The 19,123-nt window shown below is 54.5% G+C and overlaps 5 protein-coding genes across 5 annotated transcripts; 1 reads left to right on the forward strand and 4 right to left on the reverse strand.

The window, feature by feature from the left end:
* Position 1: 1 nt before the first annotated feature.
* CDEST_06381 (Putative UbiA prenyltransferase family, 4-hydroxybenzoate polyprenyltransferase) lies at positions 2-1,646 on the reverse strand. The gene is made up of 2 exons (XM_062922540.1): positions 1,595-1,646; positions 2-1,234 (listed from the first exon to the last, which is right to left on the reverse strand). The coding sequence occupies exon 2, from the start codon at positions 1,227-1,229 to the stop codon at positions 12-14; it is 1,218 nt and encodes a 405-aa protein (XP_062778591.1). The 5' UTR covers positions 1,230-1,234; positions 1,595-1,646; the 3' UTR covers positions 2-11.
* Positions 1,647-1,828: 182 nt separating this feature from the next.
* On the forward strand, positions 1,829-6,884 carry CDEST_06382 (Putative JmjC domain, AT hook, DNA-binding, Zinc-finger domain of monoamine-oxidase A repressor R1). Its single transcript, XM_062922541.1, has 2 exons — positions 1,829-2,335; positions 2,388-6,884. The coding sequence occupies exons 1-2, from the start codon at positions 2,065-2,067 to the stop codon at positions 6,371-6,373; spliced, it is 4,257 nt and encodes a 1,418-aa protein (XP_062778592.1). The 5' UTR covers positions 1,829-2,064; the 3' UTR covers positions 6,374-6,884.
* A 1-nt stretch (position 6,885) lies between these two features.
* Positions 6,886-10,493, reverse strand: CDEST_06383 (Putative nucleoporin interacting component Nup93/Nic96). Its single transcript, XM_062922542.1, has 2 exons — positions 7,333-10,493; positions 6,886-7,238 (listed from the first exon to the last, which is right to left on the reverse strand). The coding sequence occupies exons 1-2, from the start codon at positions 10,372-10,374 to the stop codon at positions 6,918-6,920; spliced, it is 3,363 nt and encodes a 1,120-aa protein (XP_062778593.1). The 5' UTR covers positions 10,375-10,493; the 3' UTR covers positions 6,886-6,917.
* Positions 10,494-12,366: 1,873 nt separating this feature from the next.
* CDEST_06384 (Putative phosphoglycerate/bisphosphoglycerate mutase, active, 6-phosphofructo-2-kinase) lies at positions 12,367-16,066 on the reverse strand. The gene is made up of 4 exons (XM_062922543.1): positions 14,708-16,066; positions 13,934-14,597; positions 13,721-13,882; positions 12,367-13,669 (listed from the first exon to the last, which is right to left on the reverse strand). Exons 1-4 carry the CDS (start codon positions 14,983-14,985, stop codon positions 12,812-12,814), a joined length of 1,962 nt encoding a protein of 653 aa, XP_062778594.1. The 5' UTR covers positions 14,986-16,066; the 3' UTR covers positions 12,367-12,811.
* Positions 16,067-16,764: 698 nt separating this feature from the next.
* Positions 16,765-17,631, reverse strand: CDEST_06385 (uncharacterized protein; the record flags this gene model as incomplete). Its single annotated transcript, XM_062922544.1, has 3 exons — positions 16,765-17,001; positions 17,135-17,432; positions 17,573-17,631. The coding sequence occupies 3 exons, from the start codon at positions 17,629-17,631 to the stop codon at positions 16,765-16,767; spliced, it is 594 nt and encodes a 197-aa protein (XP_062778595.1).
* Positions 17,632-19,123: the final 1,492 nt, after the last annotated feature.

Consider the following 19,123-nt stretch of genomic DNA (forward strand, 5'->3'; position numbering starts at 1 on the left):
TACTACTACTGTTACTGGCTTTCGATGTCTTCCTTTTCCTCTTGAACGTATCTAAGAGTGTAATCGGTCGCAAGACCTAGGCTGACAACGCCGCCAGTGATCCAGCAACCGTTGATAAACCACCACCAACAGTCCTTGACGTTCTTCAAGTTGACGCGCTTGATCATAACGCCAAGAGTCACTGCTGCTCCACCTACGCTGCCGATGAAGAAGGCCGGCCCAGCGCCCACGGCAAACCCAGCAGCACTGAGAAGACTGAGCTGAACCGCGGCCAGCCCTGTCAGAACTTGCTTGGTCTCGGCGTCATGCTTCAGAGCTATGCTCTTAATGCCCGCCTTGGCATCATCCTTGATATCCATGTGGGCGTAGATCATGTCGTACAGAATCGTCCAGGCGACATTTGAGGAGTAGAGACATGCTGCAGCCGTCAGCGCCGCGCTGTTAGAGAGCAGGTCGACACCCAAGGCGGGGAAGCCCATCATCGCGCCCCAGGAGAAGGTCAGTCCCAGCACGGCCTGAGGGTAGTACGTGACCCGCTTGGCTAGGGGGTATGAGGCGACTAGGAGCAGACTTGGGATGCCGTAGAAGAGACAAGAGGTTGGGAATTGGAGGAGGATCCCTAGACCGGCCAGCAACTGGGCGCCGGTGAAAGCGAGTCCTTGAAAAGGGGTGAGGGCGCCCCGTGCGATGGGACGGAACTTGGTTCTCGTGACGTGAGGGTCGAGATTGCGATCCCAAAGATCGTTGATGCTGCAGCCGGCACTGCGCATGATGAAGGCTCCCGAGAAGAAGAGCAGAGAAGTGCCAATGACTGAACCCGGCGATGCCATAGGCGCTGTCAGTGGCGCGGCCATGAGAGTTGACCAGAGACAAGGAAAGAAAAGGTAGTAGGTTCCCGCCGGCTTATCCATGCGGATGAGTTCGGCGTACGGTACCCATGATGAGGGCAGGTAAGAGATGATGCCCGTCTTGGGTGGTGAGTAGACGGCTTCGGGGGACGCCGGTGGTTCGGCAGCTTCTTGGCTGACGGCCGTTGTGAGTCGCTTTGCCGATGTGTGTAGAGCTATTTGCTGGCAATGGACCGGGCTCTGAAGTGTGAGGGCCGCGGTAGACTTCCCGTACGGGTGTAGCCTTGGTCGAGAAGATGATGGTAAAGGAAGCGCCGTCGTTCGTAACGAGGACTGGCATGTCACCCGCAAGGGGGCTCTCAGTAAGTTGACTTGCCTCATCCTCACTAGGTACCGTGATGTTAGTCTAAGTCACAGAAATATTGCCATTCAGTAACAGGAAGGTCAAGTAGGGTGGTTAATAGTAGCGATGCAGCACTGAGACCAAATCAATCAAAACATCTGAGTAATAGAGACGGAGGCACATCCACCTGAATAGGTATGTGAGAATAATGGCATGGCCTTCGTACGCTACATTGAGTGGTGGCGCCAAGGATAAACTCCCTCGGAACCTTATCCAGCGAAAAACGCGTCGCTTCTACGCGAAATGCAGTGGGAAGCAGCAAAGGCAAGAGCTAGATAGTCCAGGCTTCACCCTTGTCCTGCAAGCTTCAAGCAATTTGTGAAAGGCAGAGAAGTTTACTTACAGAATAGAAAAACCAGAACGATCCGATATCCAGGTGTCCTTTCCACCAACTTTTCCAGTTTCCAACGAGAGAACCGAAAATTAGGAGCCTGAGCGCGGAAAGAAGGTACTCTGTACTACAGTATTGGTCCGTGCATGCATCCAGTGCATGATTGGCTGCATATCCAATTTTCCAGTTATCTACCTATCTATCTCTTGTCCACTTTCGAACCTTGGACTGTCAGCCTTGCCTGACGCCACTTTTTGATGTTCCTGGCCTCGACTGCAGCCGCCTTCATTCGCGACCATCGCAACACTTTCCCTTAACAGCTCTTCTTTAGCGCCTCTTCCCCAGCATACAACCACTTTTGACATGTCATAAGGCGTTTTTGTTACTGCGGTGCGTCTTTTTTGCCCGTCACACCGCGAAACCCCTCTTGGCGAATACATTCGCATCGCCTCCACGATGAGCAACAACCCTTGATCGTCAAGATGCCAACCTCGATGCATCCCCAGGCCAAGTTCGATCCAATACCCCCGGACTTGGATCTTCACACGCTTGTCGATCGAACCCCGAACTTCGAATGGGTCCTCCGAATCTCGACTGCGCAGATCCAGGGCCTCGGCCCTCAAGAGTTCGAGAAATTGGTACAGTTACAGGTCATTCAAGGCGGGAAGCCGCTAGTCATTGAGAAATGGAACGACGTGCTTCCACAAAGACTTTTCAGCGGAGAATGGTTGGAGAAAACGTACGACAAGAAGCGTGAGTGCGATTGTCTGGTTCGCGACCGCAACTGTAGCTAATAATCGAACAGAGGAGAACGTCCGCGACATCACGGCCCAGACCGAAATCCCGATGACTACGGGCCACTACATAAGAGCCATGAAACAGCTCGCAAACCAATGGACACCAAATAACTACCGCGACGAGAGACGGCAACGTCTTTACCTCAAGGACATTGACTGCCCCCCCGAATGGCACGAGCATCTCCAAAAGGTTATTCCTCCTACTTTGTTCTATATGAACGAGAACGTCACGCAGAAAGGAGTTGCCGATCAACGAAACAACGATGTCTTCCGCGGTCTTGATGACAGAGCGACAGTGGCTCCCGCGGGCGACCTCATGTCAAGCCTACCCGAGGAAATGCGAGCACAGAACCTCATGTGTTATATCGGTCATGAGGGAACATTTACTCCGGCACATCGTGAAATGTGCGCCAGTCTTGGCCAAAACATCATGGTTGAGGCATCGGGCAGCGAGAACGGGGAGACGCCAGGCAGCTCCATCTGGTTCATGACGGAAACCAAAGATCGGGAAGTCGTTCGCGAGTATTTCATCTCGATGCTTGGTCACGACATTGAAATCGAGAAGCACTTTGCGCAGATCAACGCCTGGAAGAAGGCTACCTTCCCTGTCTACATTGTTGAGCAAAAGCCTGGCGACTTTATCCTCATCCCCCCTCTGGCTCCTCACCAGGTCTGGAACAGGGGCACCCGCACCATGAAGGTTGCGTGGAATCGGACAACTGTCGAGACCCTGGACATGGCACTACACGAGGCTTTACCCAAAGCACGGCTTGTGTGTCGCGACGAACAGTACAAGAACAAAGCTATCATCTATTACACGCTCAAGAAGTATTACCAGCAGATGGTTCAAGCAGAAGAAAAGGCGGAGATGGGAATTCTCGGTCTCGGGTCTGAACTGTTTCGCTCTTCCTCGCGATATAAGCAGCTGGCTAAGGATTTCCGCCATCTCTTCTCGCTGTTCACCGAGGTTCTCGTTGACGAAATGTTCGCAACCAAGGAAAAGAACATTGAGTACGTCGAATACGACTCTTGTGTTACTTGCTCGTACTGTAGATCAAACATCTTCAACCGGTTTCTGACCTGCAAATCCTGCGTGCGAACTTTGGTCAACGGCGACGAGGACGCCTACGATGTCTGCATGGAGTGTTATACCATGGGGCGGTCATGCGTCTGCATCTCTAGGCTTCAGTGGTGCGAACAATGGCAATGGTCAGAACTGACGGACAACTACGAGCTTTGGCGGTCAATGATCATCAAGAACGATGGCTTTATCGACATAGAGCTTTCGCCTCAGCCTCTGGAGATCGCTCGCAGCCGCCGAGGCAAGAAGTCACTCGCCGAAATCTGCCAAGAAGGTCTCCGCAGGCGACCTTTCAAGGACATCTCGAAGCTCGAGGAGCAGAAGCAACTTTCTGAATCCGAGCCCGAGCCAGAAGTTGACGACAATGGCAAGCCAAAGAAGAGGAAGTACAAGCGGAAGAAGAAGAAAGGAGAGCTTCGCCGCTGTCACTCTTGCTGCCACAAGGATTATGCATACAAAGTGCATGTATGCTCCAACCCAGACTGCAAAGAAGGGTATTGCTACGGTGTGCTCTATCGTGCATTCGACATGATGCCGCAGACAGTACAAGAGAACGAGAACTGGATCTGCCCGAAGTGTCTAGGCATCTGCAACTGTGGTGCATGCCGCCGCGCGGGGGACACCAATCCTTATACGCCTAAGAATACTCTTCTTGGCCACGACACGCGAGCCATTGCCGACGATCGAAGTGTAGAGGCTCTCGTCGATTTCCGGAGTCACAATCTGAACTGGCTCAAGACAGCGGGCGAAGAAGGCCGTAGCACCAACAGCAAGCGCATGAAGGAGTTGAGAGAGAAGGCCGACACCGCCAAAGCTCAAGAAACGGCAGCCATCACAGCGGAGGACATTGCGAACGGCGTCAACCACCCTGCTGAGTCTGTGGAGAGAAGTATCGACGGATATGGCGACCAGAACCATGTTCTCGGAGAGCAAGACGTGCAAATGCAAGACCAGAGCGCTCTCGACGGTGACCAAGACTTGTCCCAAATGGATCATGATCAGTCTGTGCCGTTCTCTGACATGGGCACAAATGGCGGGTGGGACCAGTCAGCCTACCCCGATCCCTTGGACGGTCAACGCATGTTCGGCATGGGCTACTACGAGCAAGATGGGCCCGATCAAATCCTCTTTGATCCGTTCCAGATGCCCTCCGCCAACGCCATGGTCTTGGACGATGAGGCCGAGTTCATCAGAAAGACTCTGCGCGCGCAGAAGCGCAAAGCAAAGCACGAGAACGAATTTGATCCAGACTTTAATGCACCCAGGAGCCACCACAGGAAGAAGCAGAAGAAGCCCGAGTTAAGCGATATCTCGAGCATGGATCCTGCGCTATTCGGCGCTCCCCCTGCTGCTCCCAGCACCACGGATGCAACTGGGGAGGCTGGAAGTGCTGGGTCGGCCGAAGCTAGCGTCGCTCCTGAAGATCCATCCTCGGTTCAATTGGAAAGGGAGGGCGCGCAGGCGGCAGAGGGACAGCGTCAGAAAAGCGGTTACGCGGCTCCACAATACCCAGCAAACGTCCCTTCGCTTCGGCATGCCAGGCCTAAGGCTTCTTACGCTGAGCCAGAGGAGCCAATGATTGATGACCCGGATGACATAGTGCCAGCAACCAAGCAGAGACTCCTCATCCAGAACGACGAGCTGCGGGCTGGCGACAGCACCGCCAACCCACTCGACCTTGCTACTGACGCCGTACGTGCGCTTGTCGAGCAGGAGGCCAGTGGGGCAAATGATACCGCTTCCGAAACGCCCAAGGTGCCTAAGAGGCGCGGCAGGCCGCCGAAGAGCGCAAACTCGACACCGGCATCGGCTACAAGAGCTGCGGCTGCGCCAAAGTCAACCCCCGCAGACCTTGCGGCGAAGAAACGCGAGGAACGCGCCTCTCGGCGATCTGGTCTAAGCCGCGTCGTGACTATCGATGGTGCCAGTTTCTTCAATCCCCGAAGTCAAGACCGCCTGCCAGATGACGTTCTTGACGCGGCTCACGACGTGACGGAAGCTGAGCTCGAGGCGGAACTTGATAGAGAGCTTGCTAGAGAGAGACCTCAGAACACACTGATCACTTCAATTGAAACCAAGGCAGCGGAGGCTACTGTGCAGCCTATTAAGAAGCGCCGTGGTCGGCCACCCAAGAACAAGGCGGCCAACGCTACTCCTGCAGAGACGGATCCAGCTGATAGGTCTCCGCCGCCTCCTCCTGCAGGTGCATCGAGGATGATGTCTATGGCAGCTCGCGTTGCAGCTCGTGGTGGGAAGTTTAAGATGACTTCGCGTAAGTCGCGAGATCGGAGCACTAAGGAATCCCCAGTCCCTACACAAGCGTTGTCCGAGTCCGGGAGGCAGTCCAGGGGACGCAACGAACAACAGCCGGACATCGCCCCGGTTGAAGAGCCTGTTCGGGAACCGTCAAGAGAGCCGAGTTTGGATCTTACGCCTCCCCCTCCTAACGCGACAGCCGAACACAAAGAACCGAGCGAGGATCCTGCATCTCCCTTGGGAGGCAAACAGAGAGAGCTCAGTTCGGATCACACACCTCCCCCGCCGGGAGCCAGACAGAGAGTGTCAAGTCCCGATCACACTCCTTCACCCCCAGGCGCAGTCAGCAGGCCTTGGCGGAAATCGGACGAGGACGACGAAGCATCGAATTATGCTGCGCCTGCGGCGTCGCTGTCCTCTGCGTCTTCCTCTGACTCGGGCATCCCAGACGCAAGCCCGCCGCCACCACCTGCACGCCCTGGTAGGCCTTCGACCGGTCTCACGGTGGTGAGGCTCGGCGAGTCTGAATCCGAGAGCGAAATCTCTTCGTCGTCCGAGTCCGAGAGTGGCATTGGCGAGTCCCTTGGTATATCTGGTGGAGTGTCTTTCCGGGGTAGAGGTAGAGGAAGAGGACGCGGCCGCGGACGAGGTTACTAAGGAGGTTATCCCAGTACAGGGACACGGTAGGAGTATGGGCTTTTTGTTTCCGCCGTCCGCGGAAGTAAATCTGTGGTAGGCGTTTGTGCTAGCGATTTCGCCAAGAGCTTTTACTGTTTTCTATAGCGCCATACCCAGGACGAGGTAGTCTAGCATGATGATAAGAAGAAGCACGAATGAGATGTGCATTTGCCGACACTAGGACGCTCTCATAAGTCGATACATATGGTGTGGTATTTTGTCGAATCGTCACCGCGTATCCTCCATCAAGCATGGGTGACAGACCGTCTCAGGGAGGCAGGCAGGCGTGTTTTCAGCTCTTCACTCATGCAGTATTACTCGAAATAAGATTTACGCCCCTTTCCTCGAGCCAGTTGACCCCCCTTCCCCTTCCTCCACTCCCAGGCTCTGTCTGGCCTTGTTGCTATAAAAACGTACAAAAAAACATCAACTCTTATTCTCTGGCCAGGCCAACCAAACACAGCGGCATAGCCCCCGCCGCCTCTTGCCTGGAGAGGCAGCCGCAAGACACCCATGGTCAGATCTACTCGGCAGAAGCCCTGGCTAGGGCCTCGTGCAGGTGCGGCGGGAAGCGGTAGCGCAGCTGCGAGGTATAGGTGGTGAGGTCGAGCGTCATCTGCTTCATCTGCTCGACCATCATGCGACGAGTGCCCTCGTTGCCGCTGAACTGGCCGCCCGTGAGCTGATCACGTTGGCGCGTGCAGCAGATGATGGTCCACATGAGCAGGTTTGGCACATTGATAGAGACGGGCTGGGAGAGGCCGGAGAACTTTGCGGCGTAGGCGCGGATGATGCTCGGGTCGCCGCTGGCATCGAGAGGGAGTATTTCGAGGCCGCGGATTTTCTGTTTTGGCGTGTTGGTATTTTTTTTTTCGTTTTGCATAAAGCACTGGGGCAAGACGGTGGCGTCGGGGGAAGAGGGGTGGGGGTTAACTTACATCTAGGCATTGAGCCCATTGGCCGGCTTCGACGAGCGACTTGATGGTGCTCATCTCGAGCAGGACACGGCAAGCAACCCGGTTCTGCTCCTGGATCTTGCGGTGGAACATGGCATCGCGCTCATACATGGACATCATGGTGCGGGCCAGCTCGACGGGGTCGTCGATGGACGCCAGGCTGAGGCTGCTCTCGGCCTCCTGGCCGGCGGCACGGGGCTTGACGGGCATGAGACGCATGGGATCTTCGCCGATCTCGAGGGATATGGCCTCACTGAGCGCGCGGCTGACGATAGAGACGACGGTATCGTACTCTCCGGCCAGGTGATAGAGCAAGACCGAGTCGGTGGTGCGGCCGTTCTCGTCGGCGAAGCTAGCGGCCTGGACGGTGACAGTGTTGATGAAATCGTTCTCTTCCGTCAGGCCAATAAGCGAGCCGCGCTCCTCAATGATGCCACGGATCCGCTGGCCGTCGGGGCGGATGTCGCCGATGAGCTTGCTAAATTCACGGGTCTCGAGAACCAGCTCGCGCAAAGCCTCCCAGCAGAGGTTGGCATGGCGACGGCCAGCCTCGCCGGACAGGTCCATGTTGAAACAAATAAGGGTCAGATAGTCAACGGCGGACACGACGTCGGCTGCTCTGAAATCTCTAGTGTAGTAGCCGATCATCCTGCCGAAGTTGATCTGGACCAAGTCCTTGACGTTCAGGCTACGCAGGTCATTGGAAGCGCTAAAGGGGTCAGAAGGTCGGAGGAGACCGTAATACTCGAGAGCGATGGCGAAGTGGACTGCGTCGACATAGGAGAAGGGGTAGAGGTATGCAATCGCCTCCTCGAACATGCCTGACAAGACCTGAAGGTAGAAGAACATGCCGAAGCTGCCGCTGTTGTCCTCAGCAGAGGTCTTGGGGAAGTGCTTGGCCCCAATCTCCTTGATGCTCGACTGCAGCTCAGAAAGGCCATACGCCTCGCTAGCCACCTCCACAGAGCGGTCGCCCTCCCTGGCCAGGTTGAATTGGAGCCAGATCCAGTCGTTGATGTCGGTGTTGAGTCCGTCCAGGCTCCGGTTGTTCAAGTCACAGCGACCGATAATCTTGTAACAAGCCATCCGGAAGGGATCGATGGAGTTGTCAGGAGCGTTGCGCACACGCTGACTGTACTCGGCATTGCACCTGTCCTGCAGAGTCCGCTTCAGGCGACGGTCCTCATTCGACGCGTAGCCGTTGAGGTAGCTCTGGAACGTGCGATCAATGCTACGGAAGGGATTGGCGTTATCATTCACGTACTTCGCAGCCTCACTGACGTGACCAGACCGCAGAAGGTAGAAGACAATAGCCCAAACATATTCGCCACCAACCTGCTGAAGCTCCGTGTTGTCAGGAACCAGATCTTTCCTTGCGGACCGCAACCGGATGTAGGCTCTGATCTTGCTGACAATATCGGGACGACCACCGAGATTGGCTTCGTGGGGATGTTTTGATATGAGTCCCTCAACCTCCTGTAGGAACTGCTTCTCCAGGTATCTGTTGGCGCCATCCAGTAATCTCTTCCGCATCGATATCGAGTTGGAAGAGTTGGAGGATTCGTCAAGATACATCTTGGCGAACTGCCGCTCCTTGGCCGTGGCACCATTGATGGTAGTCTCGGCTTCGGGATCTTCCCCAACAATCTCTCGCACCGCATGGTACGCCTCGACAATGTGTGGCGCATATGGATCCAGAGAGCGGTGCTCGACGTCTGCGAGCTCTGAAAGAATCGGGTACGGGTGGGCGGTGAGGCGAGCTTGGTTGAGATTGCGAACCTTCTCGGAAAGTTTGCTCTGCTTCTCGCGTAGGGACCTGTCGTCGGAATTGATGTGGCCGGTCAACGAACCACCATTGTCGGCTGAACGATCGACATCAGAGAATTCGGGTTGGTGGGAACCTATCTTGCTCGCATTGCCGATGACAGAGCGGTGCATGTTAGACTTGCCCAACACACTGGCTCTGCCAGAGCGGGCTCCAGCCGCCTGGCTCTTGCTTCGTCTCGAACGGCCAAAGCCACCGGAAGCCTCCCTCGTCGATGCCGCAGGTCCGAAAGAAGAAGTCTCTTCCCGGGCCTTGATTCCGAAGTGCTCGTAAATCCGCTTGCGCTGGGCCTCCCATTCCATCGTCACGTTGTCCTCTAAAAAGTTGTCAAAGTCGCGAACAGACCTCTCGAGACCGTCGGCGATCATGCTCATAGTTGTCTTCGTCTGCAGATTCGCAAGGTACGTCTCAACGTCGACTTCAGCGGGGGAGTATCCAGACGGTCTCTCGACACGGCCAGTCTGCAAGTCAAGGGACCCAAGGTCCTTGGCAGCCATTCCAGGGTCGACACCCGACGCAGCGAGAAGGTAGTGTGCCCTTCCATCTGACGGACGCTCTTGTGCCTTTGTTCCTAGCTTCTTCAAGCGCTGGCGCAGGTCGCCCAGGCCCAATTGCAGGCTGGGGAGGTCTTCCATGCCACTCTCGCCGTCTCCCTGCTTCTTGCTCTTCGCAAAAAGACTGTCAAAGTATGCGCCCGACGGCTGGCCTTGCTGGGCCTGTGACTGGTTGTTGACATTCTGGGTTTGCTGCTGCGGAGGGAAGAGAGAGCTGCCGAGGGTATTGGTATTGGTTTGGCCGAAGGTCGTGCCGGTCGTCTGGTTCTGGTTCTGGTTCTGCTGATTGCCGCCGAAGAGAGATGGCTTCTGCGCCGTCGATGCTCCCAGTCCACCCAAGCCTCCCAATGTGAGTCCTCCGGACTGCTGCGGCTGGCCCTGCTGTTGCGGCTGGCCAAACAGCGAAGATCCTGATGCCGGTTGTGCCGTTGTAGCAGCGCCTCCGCCGAACAATCCGCCGCCTGTCTGAGGCTTGTTTTGACCCAGATTTCCGAAAAGACCGCCCGAAGCAGGCGTCGAGCTCGTTTGTTGGTTGTTCGTGTTGTTTTGCTGTCCAAACAAACCTCCTCCCGTGTTGCCCTGCTGCTGGGTTCCGCTGGTCGAGGTGCCCAAGCTACCCAGAGGATTGCTTCCGAAGAGCGACATATTGTGATGGAATCGTGGTCGCGTTCAATCGGAGACGAGATTGAACACTGCACCGAAGGGGGTTTCGAGATTTGATGCAGATGGGTGACGCGATCGAAGCTGTCCAGGCGCGCTTGGGGGAATGAAATTTTGAGGTTTGGGAGAGCTCCCAGCGAGAGCTCCACTGATTGGCGGGGAGCGACCAGGCAACCGGGGCCAGGGAGTGTCTTAGGTACATCGCATGGCGGCTAAATGTGGCTGGAAGGAGGGTACAAGATACTTGACCTCTTTCGAAGTGCCAAGCTCACCGACAACAGCCTCGGTGAGCTTCACTTCTTGTACATACAACAGCGGATTGAAGAAATGGCACCGACAAGTTCAATGTCGATTCAACCCCTCCTAATGCTTTCATCATCTGTCTCAAGCTTGAATCTCATATTTTTCTCAACCCAATGCTTTGTATTAAGAATTGCATTTATTATGGACTGTGACACCTCCAATGCTGTTCCTTTTGCTTCCAACGCAGTCATAATTTGCGTTCAACACCACAATGAAGTGAACAAAAAGCAGCGCAGCAACAAACGAAACTAGAACCTTTGACTTTGTTTGAAGCATTCAGAGGCATTAGTTGATCCATCATCAACTTGTAATTCCTAACATACCCTAGAGCCACACCATCAATCCATCCCTGGTACCTCTCTTTATTCGACCATGATTCCTGAGGTACTCGGAGCAGAACAACCAATCGTCAGAACCTAGTGGCGTCAGCACCATTCATCACAAAATTGTGCTGTGTCCTGCCTTAAACAGCCTTACCATGCTTGGCCTGAGGCTGTGGTCATATAAGCCACAAATCCCACCGATATATTAGTTTGAAAGACGCAGAACTACGAGATTGCCGTCTTGATATTGGAAAAAGTAAGGGTTAGGTTACATTGCAGATTCAACAAGACTATGGGCACCAGCTATGCGTCCTATTATTTCACCTGTCATTTACCCTGGGTAATCCAAACACGTGGCTGGGAGCGAACTGCCTTGGTGAATGAGACCAAGTTGAGCGGTCACCGCCAGAACCCGGCGCACTCTCCGACTTAGGTTCAGTCAGAGGCCTGCAGGCTCTTCAGCGACACAAGACGTCTGCTCGATGATGACTACAATGAGTTGCCTTTCTCCATTTGTCATCCGGAAAGCATTACATAGCAGATAGCTCAGCACAAACATTGTCCTGTGGATTTGGGTTGTTTCCCCTGGTCTCTCAGCCATGGGATATATGCGGTGAAATACATTCAATGCATTCGTACCTCTTCCCTTCATCACATTTCCGGAGTGTTCCGACTGCCTACCTATGGTGGACAAGACTAAGACGGTAGCCACTAAATCCTTTCGGTCGATAATGGCCAGCAAGTTTGCGTAACGTTCTGGTCCCCTCGTAGCTCCAGACGCCTTCTCAGAAATCCCCACGTTGGACATTATGCACTACCCAAAATCTGAGGAAAGACCTTCATCCTCAAGTCTATATATGAGTTTGTCGGTTGTCTTGTGTTTTCGTTACTGAGCGAAGTAAACCCAAGTCAATCATCGCCATGACCACCCTGGATGACCAAGCCCTACCACGAGAAACAACGCCGAGAACGACCCGAAAAACCATACAAAGGCCATTACAGAAAGTGGCCATGATCACACCCCAGATTCTTACACAAATAAGACGACCGACCAGTTACCCAACATACGATCCAACCGCCCCAGTATCATACCACCCTAGTCACATGCCCCAACTATTACAAACTATACAGCCCCCAAAAGAAACAATGCATTGGGCCCTTCGTTGCCAGCGAGGCCGTCTTCTGCTAGTACACCTTAGAAGAACCCCTATTTCCGTCATTCTCCAAAGAAGGTAAGCCGCATGTTAGGATGTCAGTCGTTAGTCAAGCCATCCAAATGTCTGGAAAATCCGTTCAGTCATAATTAAAGTCACTTGGTCACAGGGGGTCTGTGTGTACAGCACGCAATAGGTTCAAAGTAAAAAAAAACACTTCTGTTGCTTGTTTTTGTATCAAGTAGAAAGAAGCCAATGGCTTGTGTGTTGTGTCTGAACAAAAGCCTTGCAAAGTTGAGCAACAAGGGAAGCCATCTAGCTATTCCCTTTCCTTCATTAAGCGTCATGGGGTATCCTTTTGACCTCTTTCTGGTAGATGGCCGTCTTCGATTCCCAAACGCCTTGCAAATGCTTCGATATCCCCCCCACTGCTGAGGATGAAGAAGCCCCTGTCTCGGGGGAAAAAAGAAGAAAAAAGTCATCTGTGCAAGACCTTTTCTGTCCTACCCCTCCAAAATAGCAAAATCGTAGTCGTGGCTGAGTTGTCTCAACGCCTAAAACTCCCCTTCCTGAATTCCATTCGTGTGTTGGTGTTGTACAAGTCGTCATATGTTACAGTCAAAGCCTTCTTTGGCTCTGATCTCAAGCGGCACGATCAACAGTGCGCTGGGGTCGGTAGTTAGGGACCTCAAAGAAAGTTCCCTTATCCGCGTGGTAGCGATAAGCGTGGAAGTCGTAACCATAAGGCTTAGGCTCAATGGAGTAGAGCATGCCCAGGGGGACATCCAAGTCGGCAATCTCATTGCGGGTGAGATCCATGAAGTATGCCATGAGAACACGGCAGACAGAACGGTGTCCAATGATGAGAACATGGTCCTCAATGCGCTCAATTTCCCTCACCATGTCTCGCAGACGAGCGATGACCTGGAGATAACCTTCTCCACCAACCCCCGGGTAAGTGTAGTGAAGCTTGTCATCAGCGCGTTTTCTATACTCGCCAGGGAATCTTCTGGCAATCTCCTCATACGTCAAGCCTTCAAAGAGACCAGCGTTCAGCTCGTTGAGCATTGCCCAGTTCTTCACATCGTAATCTTCGTCGTTGTCAAACTCCATGGCGGTTTGGACGCTGCGCTTCAGCATTGATGTCCAAACGCAGAAGTTCTTCTCCTCCAGTTCGCGGTTAAGCTCAGGGTAGGGAGGCGTGTGGTCGCCGGCCTTAGGCGGGAAGGACGACTGCGCTATCTTATCCTTCTGCTCAATGAGCCACTCCTTGCGTTTCTGGGTGACGAAGGTATGAAGAGCCTTTCCGTATTGCTCTCCATCAGGTGTCAGCTCCGAGTCTCCGCCAAGCTTTCCGAGACGGTTGTCGACACTCTGACCGTGCCGGGTAAGCCATATCTGCCGTGGCGCAAGGTTAAATGTCGTCAAGTAGGAGCTAATGCCTCCGCTGAGGAAGCCTCGCAGTCTGTGCTGGATGAGCTTTCGGCCGACATCAATCATCTGCGAACACGTGTTAGTAGGAGGGACAAGTGCATCGTCCGGTGGACATACCTGGATGTACTGCATATCATGCGCCTCCTCATACTCTCCGATGGGCACATAGGCGCTTTCGTACGCGGCGACGCGTCTCTTGAAATCCGCAAGGGACTGATGGGGGTCCTTATCCTTGTAGTCGGGACCCGAAAGCTTCAGGCGCATGTTGGCCTCGAGGAGCTGCGCAAACATTAGACGGATTCAGACAACAAGAAGAGTGAGGCCACTAACGTTCTGATCGTGGCAGATGCTCTCGATGAAAAGAATTCCAAGCTTGGGCTCCCTCTCCTTGATCCGGTCAACCAGAAGCTGACGGCGATGAATGGTACTGTTCGTCGCATCGAGAATTCCAACGGAGCCGCCCTGGTGCAGAAGGTAATCCAAAAGCTCATCCAACGTGTCCAGGGCCACCTGCTCGCGGAGCTTGGCCGCGGTCTCGTTGGTCGGGTCGAAGAACTTGGCTGACTGGTCCATTGCGTCGATCGACTCGTTGTTCAAGTTCAGCTCGGCGGGCTCCGTGTTGCCCTGCGGCACATGCCCATTAAGCAAGATTGAGGCAGCCTGGGCCGGGGGATCGAGCTGGATTACGGTCGGCGAGTGCGCCGACTTCATGGGCGAGCTCAAGCCGGCGGCGACCCGTCTGCGGTTGCCAACGTTGAAGATGCACGAGTTGTACTGCTGCCAAGACAGGTATCGCTGGACCTTCTTGGTGATGTACGATTTTCCTCGGGCGGGAAGGCCAACCATGATGATGACGAGCTTCGCAGCCACATCGCGATCGCTAATCTTTCCGTCGGGCGAGACTCTTGACACGGTCATGCCGGGAACATTGAGTGTGGCGGGGTGCGGGCGAAGGCGCGGAGTGGTGCCTCCCGAATTCTGTCTGACAGGCGGGCTATTTTGGGTATTCGGTTAGCCAAGCTCTGCATTATGAGACTTTACAAGGCCAAGCCAGGAAGCAAGCAGGACTCGGTCGACGTGGCACCAGTCGCGGTATAGACCTACATTCTGGGAGAATTCGGGGCGGTCGAGACGACGCTGCGCATGGCCGGGGGGGTGTCGGAGGAGGCGATCAAGGATCGGTCGCGAAGGGCGATGGGACCGTTCAGGTCGTTCATAGAGCGGACGGCATGCGCCATCGCAGGAGGCGGGAGGAGGGCATCGTGGGGATGCGACACGGGCGCAGGCGGGGGTTCGCCGCCGGAAATCGAAGGCGCGGATGGTTTGTTTGATTGGAGAAGGGGCGATGACGAAGGGGCGCGGGAATCCTTGTTGGAACTCATGGCCAGCTTCGCCAGAGCAGATTGTTTGGCCTGTATAAGGCCAAGGTCTGTTCGGTGGGAAATACTGCGTCAATACTCGATGTTGCTTTCAAGAGAGGAAATCGTCGGGTGAAGGCGAGTGAGTACAAGAATAGCGGCGGAGGTGAGTGTACTGTGGATGATGTTGTCGAGGATTGGAAGGTGGAAGATAACAAAGGCAAAAGAGAGGTTTGTACGGACCTGGTTGCTCAGGAAAGACTGCGGAAGGCATGGGCGTGAATATCTGAGAAAGTAGAGAAGGAGCGGTCCCGTCGGTCGGTTGGCAGCTCCAGCTATCTAAAGGGAAGGAGTCACAGCCTCACAGGGTGTTCAGACCGAGTTTGGTTGGCTGGGTCTGCCGTTTAGAGCAGGGAGTACTGCGATTGCCGCTTTATTCTGCTGGATACAGCAGGAGCGGTCTTGGGGTCTTGGAGGGGGGAGGGGGGGAGCGCGAAATCTCTCTTCTTCTCAGTTCGCTTCGAGGACTTGCGCCCAATCGCTGTGCGAGGACGGGGAAGCTGATTGAGCTGTCCTAGAAGTGGGTGATGAAATGTGGCGTGGAGGATAACTAGCTTGCGCCTTAGCGTACAAGGGTCTGCCGGGTTCGCAGCAGCTATGGCCTGGCCGCTTGGGTGGAATGAGAAAGAAAAAAAAGTGTTGGGAGGCGGCTGGGCAAGGGACACGGCGGCGTGTAAGTGAAAGGGTCTCGTTCGGTCAGTCGAGGACTTGAGGCCAAGAATCTCTCTATCCTGCTCGCCTATACCTAGACCGAAGGTACAGAAAAGGGTCTATGTCAAGTGAAGCAGGCGGGTATTGGTGATGGGAAGTTGCAAGCACACACAAACAAAACTAAACCGTTTGATGGGAGGTGGTGGTTGTGGCGGGCAAAAGGCAATGGGAGAAGAAAGAGGAAGATTATGATGTCTACGGGGTGGACGGGTCTGTCAGGTTAAAGAGGATGGAAAGAAGAGGGGAGGGCCAGAGCGATGGAGCCCCGAGATGGAGGAAAGGACCGATAAATATCTATGGGATGGATGGTACGGATAATGAGAAGGCAGGTATGGGACGGCATGGGATGGGATGGGATGGGATGGGATGGGGGTGAGCGAGGTGAGGGTGAGGGTGAGGGTGAAGCACTGTACAGGTAGACAGCCCAGGCCACTGAGGCCGGCTTAGGGGTGGGAGTCGAGGACGCGAATAAGCCTGTCTGAGACTCGTCGTCTGCCTTGAGTCTTGCCCTTCGTCCCGCACAGCGCCATCCTGCCCTGTTTCTGCTTTACTCATGTCCGCTTCGTTTGGCCTAACTTTGCCCTGCCCTGCCCTCCCTACTTTAGTTTTATTTATTTATTTTGAACTAGCTGTGAGGAAAGAGAGGGGTGTGTGTGTGAATATGGAGACGGGAGTGGTAGAAATGGACGCAGATGGGGGAGCTGTATTCAACAGGACAGGTCGTACTACCTACCTAAGGTTAGAAAGGGTAAGGAAGAGGTTCCTTGGCAAGGTACTTGGGTGTAGGGGACCAGCACTAACTAAAATTGAGAGAAAAAGAGCGATAGCTCGCGCGCGTGTGTGTGCGTGTGTAGTGATGGAAAGCGTCTGACTGTCCTAGGTAGGTAGGGAAAGGCCCAGCGGGCGAGGAGGGAAACAGCGTGGAAGGGGCGGCATTGAGTGGGTGCTTCCCAGGTTCTCCAATGACTCCAACACGACGCCAACACCAACGCCAACACCACCTCGAAATTCGGGGCTTGCCAAAATGCTGCGCTACTTACATCGCTGCTTCGAGAGAGGTTCCCTCAGGTGGGGTGACCTCCAATTGGGTCGGTGCTGCAGGCTCGGTGACCGGTCGCCGATGTGCCCCTCCCTTCTGCCTAAGTCGGATGTCAAGTTGCATGCAGGGTTACCCTCCTCTGGCGTCCGCTCCCCTGCCCTGTCCGTCTTCGAATCCCTGTCGCCGAGCTTCTGTTCTGCGTCTTTCCTGGCACCGGAGCCCTGGGAATCCTAGGATTGATGTAGCAGCGTGGGATGTCTTTTTGGGGGTTTACTTGAAGAAATTGGGTTTTTTGAGGTTTTAGGTTTTTTTGGGGGGTTTTTTTCCTTTTCTTTCTCAGATTTCTAGAATGAAGAATTAGACATTGGGTTCGCGCATCCGGTCCGGCCGCTGGATCGGCTGCACATGCTCATACGGAACAGGCTGGGCGTTTGAGAAGCCTTTGCCCTTTTTTCCTTCCCCTTCGTTGCGGGGTACCTTCCGGCCGCCCAAACGTTCACGTCGCGAACGGGCACTGTCACGTCCGTTTGGATGGACCCGATGCCATAGCTGAGCCTCTGAGCCTACACAGCTTCCAACGGTTTGGTCCCCAACACAGGACGACACGGAAACAGGGGCCAAGCCGAGTAACACGGCAGTGCGGTAGGTAGGCTCTGGTAGACTGGTAGCGTACGTGTTGATTTATGCGCTCAGCCAAACGAGAGTAGCTGCTGCGGGGAAAATACTAGAGTGGCCTCAACTCTTTTTCAAATGTGAAGTGATGATGATAAGCTAACAGTCCCATTCTCGCCCGTTGCCCACAATCCAAACGGCTCAGCGGGTACAAAGACGACCCGGGCCCAGTTCGAAATTGACAGCATTCCGTTTCCCGCCTTCACCCAAGTCATGGCATGTGTTATTTCTGGTGTTTACAGCACCAGGTGCTGAGCGATACGTCGGTCGCTTTGCGGGGATTGGCGAACTGAGGAGGGGGGGTGTACGACGTACAGCCGTGTGTCTGGACTACTTTTAGATTCGAGTTCAAGCTGTAACAGAACAGAGGCAAATGGAGACGACTGGATCTTACCTAGTACCTAGTAAAGCTGGGCATCATTTCAACAAGCCTTCCGCTTGGCCGCAGGGAATGCTCGAGATGATGCGTTTCTCTGCCCTGCACAAGTAACAGTGGTTACTTTTTTGGTCAACGCAGTTTCTGTTTCCCCAGAAGCTCAGGCTCGCCGGGTAAGCAGCCTATTGGTGTTTTGATCCCATGCCTGGACTATGATCGCCCATGCCCTCCTCCTCTACCACCTTCTTCTTCTCCTACTCACCGTCCGCCCTCCAACACTTTCTCACGCATACTCACATGTCCGTGTCAATGTCACCTCCGTCTCCCAAAGGCCACAACCGGTCCTGACAATCGACGTCTGACAGTGCGGTGGATGCCAGCCGGCCAATCCTTCGTGCATCCATGCCCGCCGGAAACGCCTCAACAATCACCCCGACCCGTTGGTAGTCTAAAATAAGTCCCAAAACACCCGTCATGACGGCCGGCCCCATGCCCTGCGTCTCCCCGTCCCACTGGGCCCTGTTGTATCCTACCGTGTGGCCGCGCCGTGCTCTTCTTGTTGTCTGGCCTCCGGTCTGTGTGGCCCCTCCGTGCCACCAACCTCCTCCTATGTTCCTTACCGTACCTCGAGCTCCTGTTGTGGTATTGTAGTTATGGCGAGGAGCAATGTTAATGCGTCTCACTGACAACCCTTTCACCACAACCCCGCCAAGTGCTGATCTCTCGATAAATGCAGTGGTGGTGAGCGCCGGGCTGGTCGGAGATACCCGTTGATCCATCTGCGCTTCCCACTTCCCTTCCCACTCAATGTTTCACGACTCAGTATTCCTGTGTCGGCCGCCAAGCCCCTCCTGTATCAACCTGTGCTGGCACCACGGCCGTTACCTGCGCCCATCTCAACTTTCAAGCATTCCGGCTCACAGCCAAGCCACCAGAATAGACCAGTCAGATCAGGCCTCGCAGGCACGCCTCGCGACCAACTAAAGCTTATCCTCACAGTAAATCGATCGCCCTGTGCCTTTTTCATGCTTCGTCTTTCATGGGGGTTTATCATTACCTTCGAGACATCCTGAAAGTATTTTCGAACACCTTGTCCTTTTATTCAGGCTCCCCCGCCGATGTATGCTGCAACATATCTCCGACGGCGCTCAACGAACTGTATTCAGTGGAATACACAGCATGATTTGACACACCATCTCCCGGGCCACGTGCTGCTGATTGCCATTACATATTATGTTGGCGTTGCAACAACTCAATAGCGCTTAGGCTGGCCTCGGAACCACCCCGAAGTCCGGAGGCTGGAA

Source organism: Colletotrichum destructivum, chromosome 4, assembly GCF_034447905.1.
Source record: "Colletotrichum destructivum chromosome 4, complete sequence".
In the NCBI taxonomy this organism is placed as follows: Eukaryota; Fungi; Ascomycota; class Sordariomycetes; order Glomerellales; family Glomerellaceae; genus Colletotrichum; species Colletotrichum destructivum.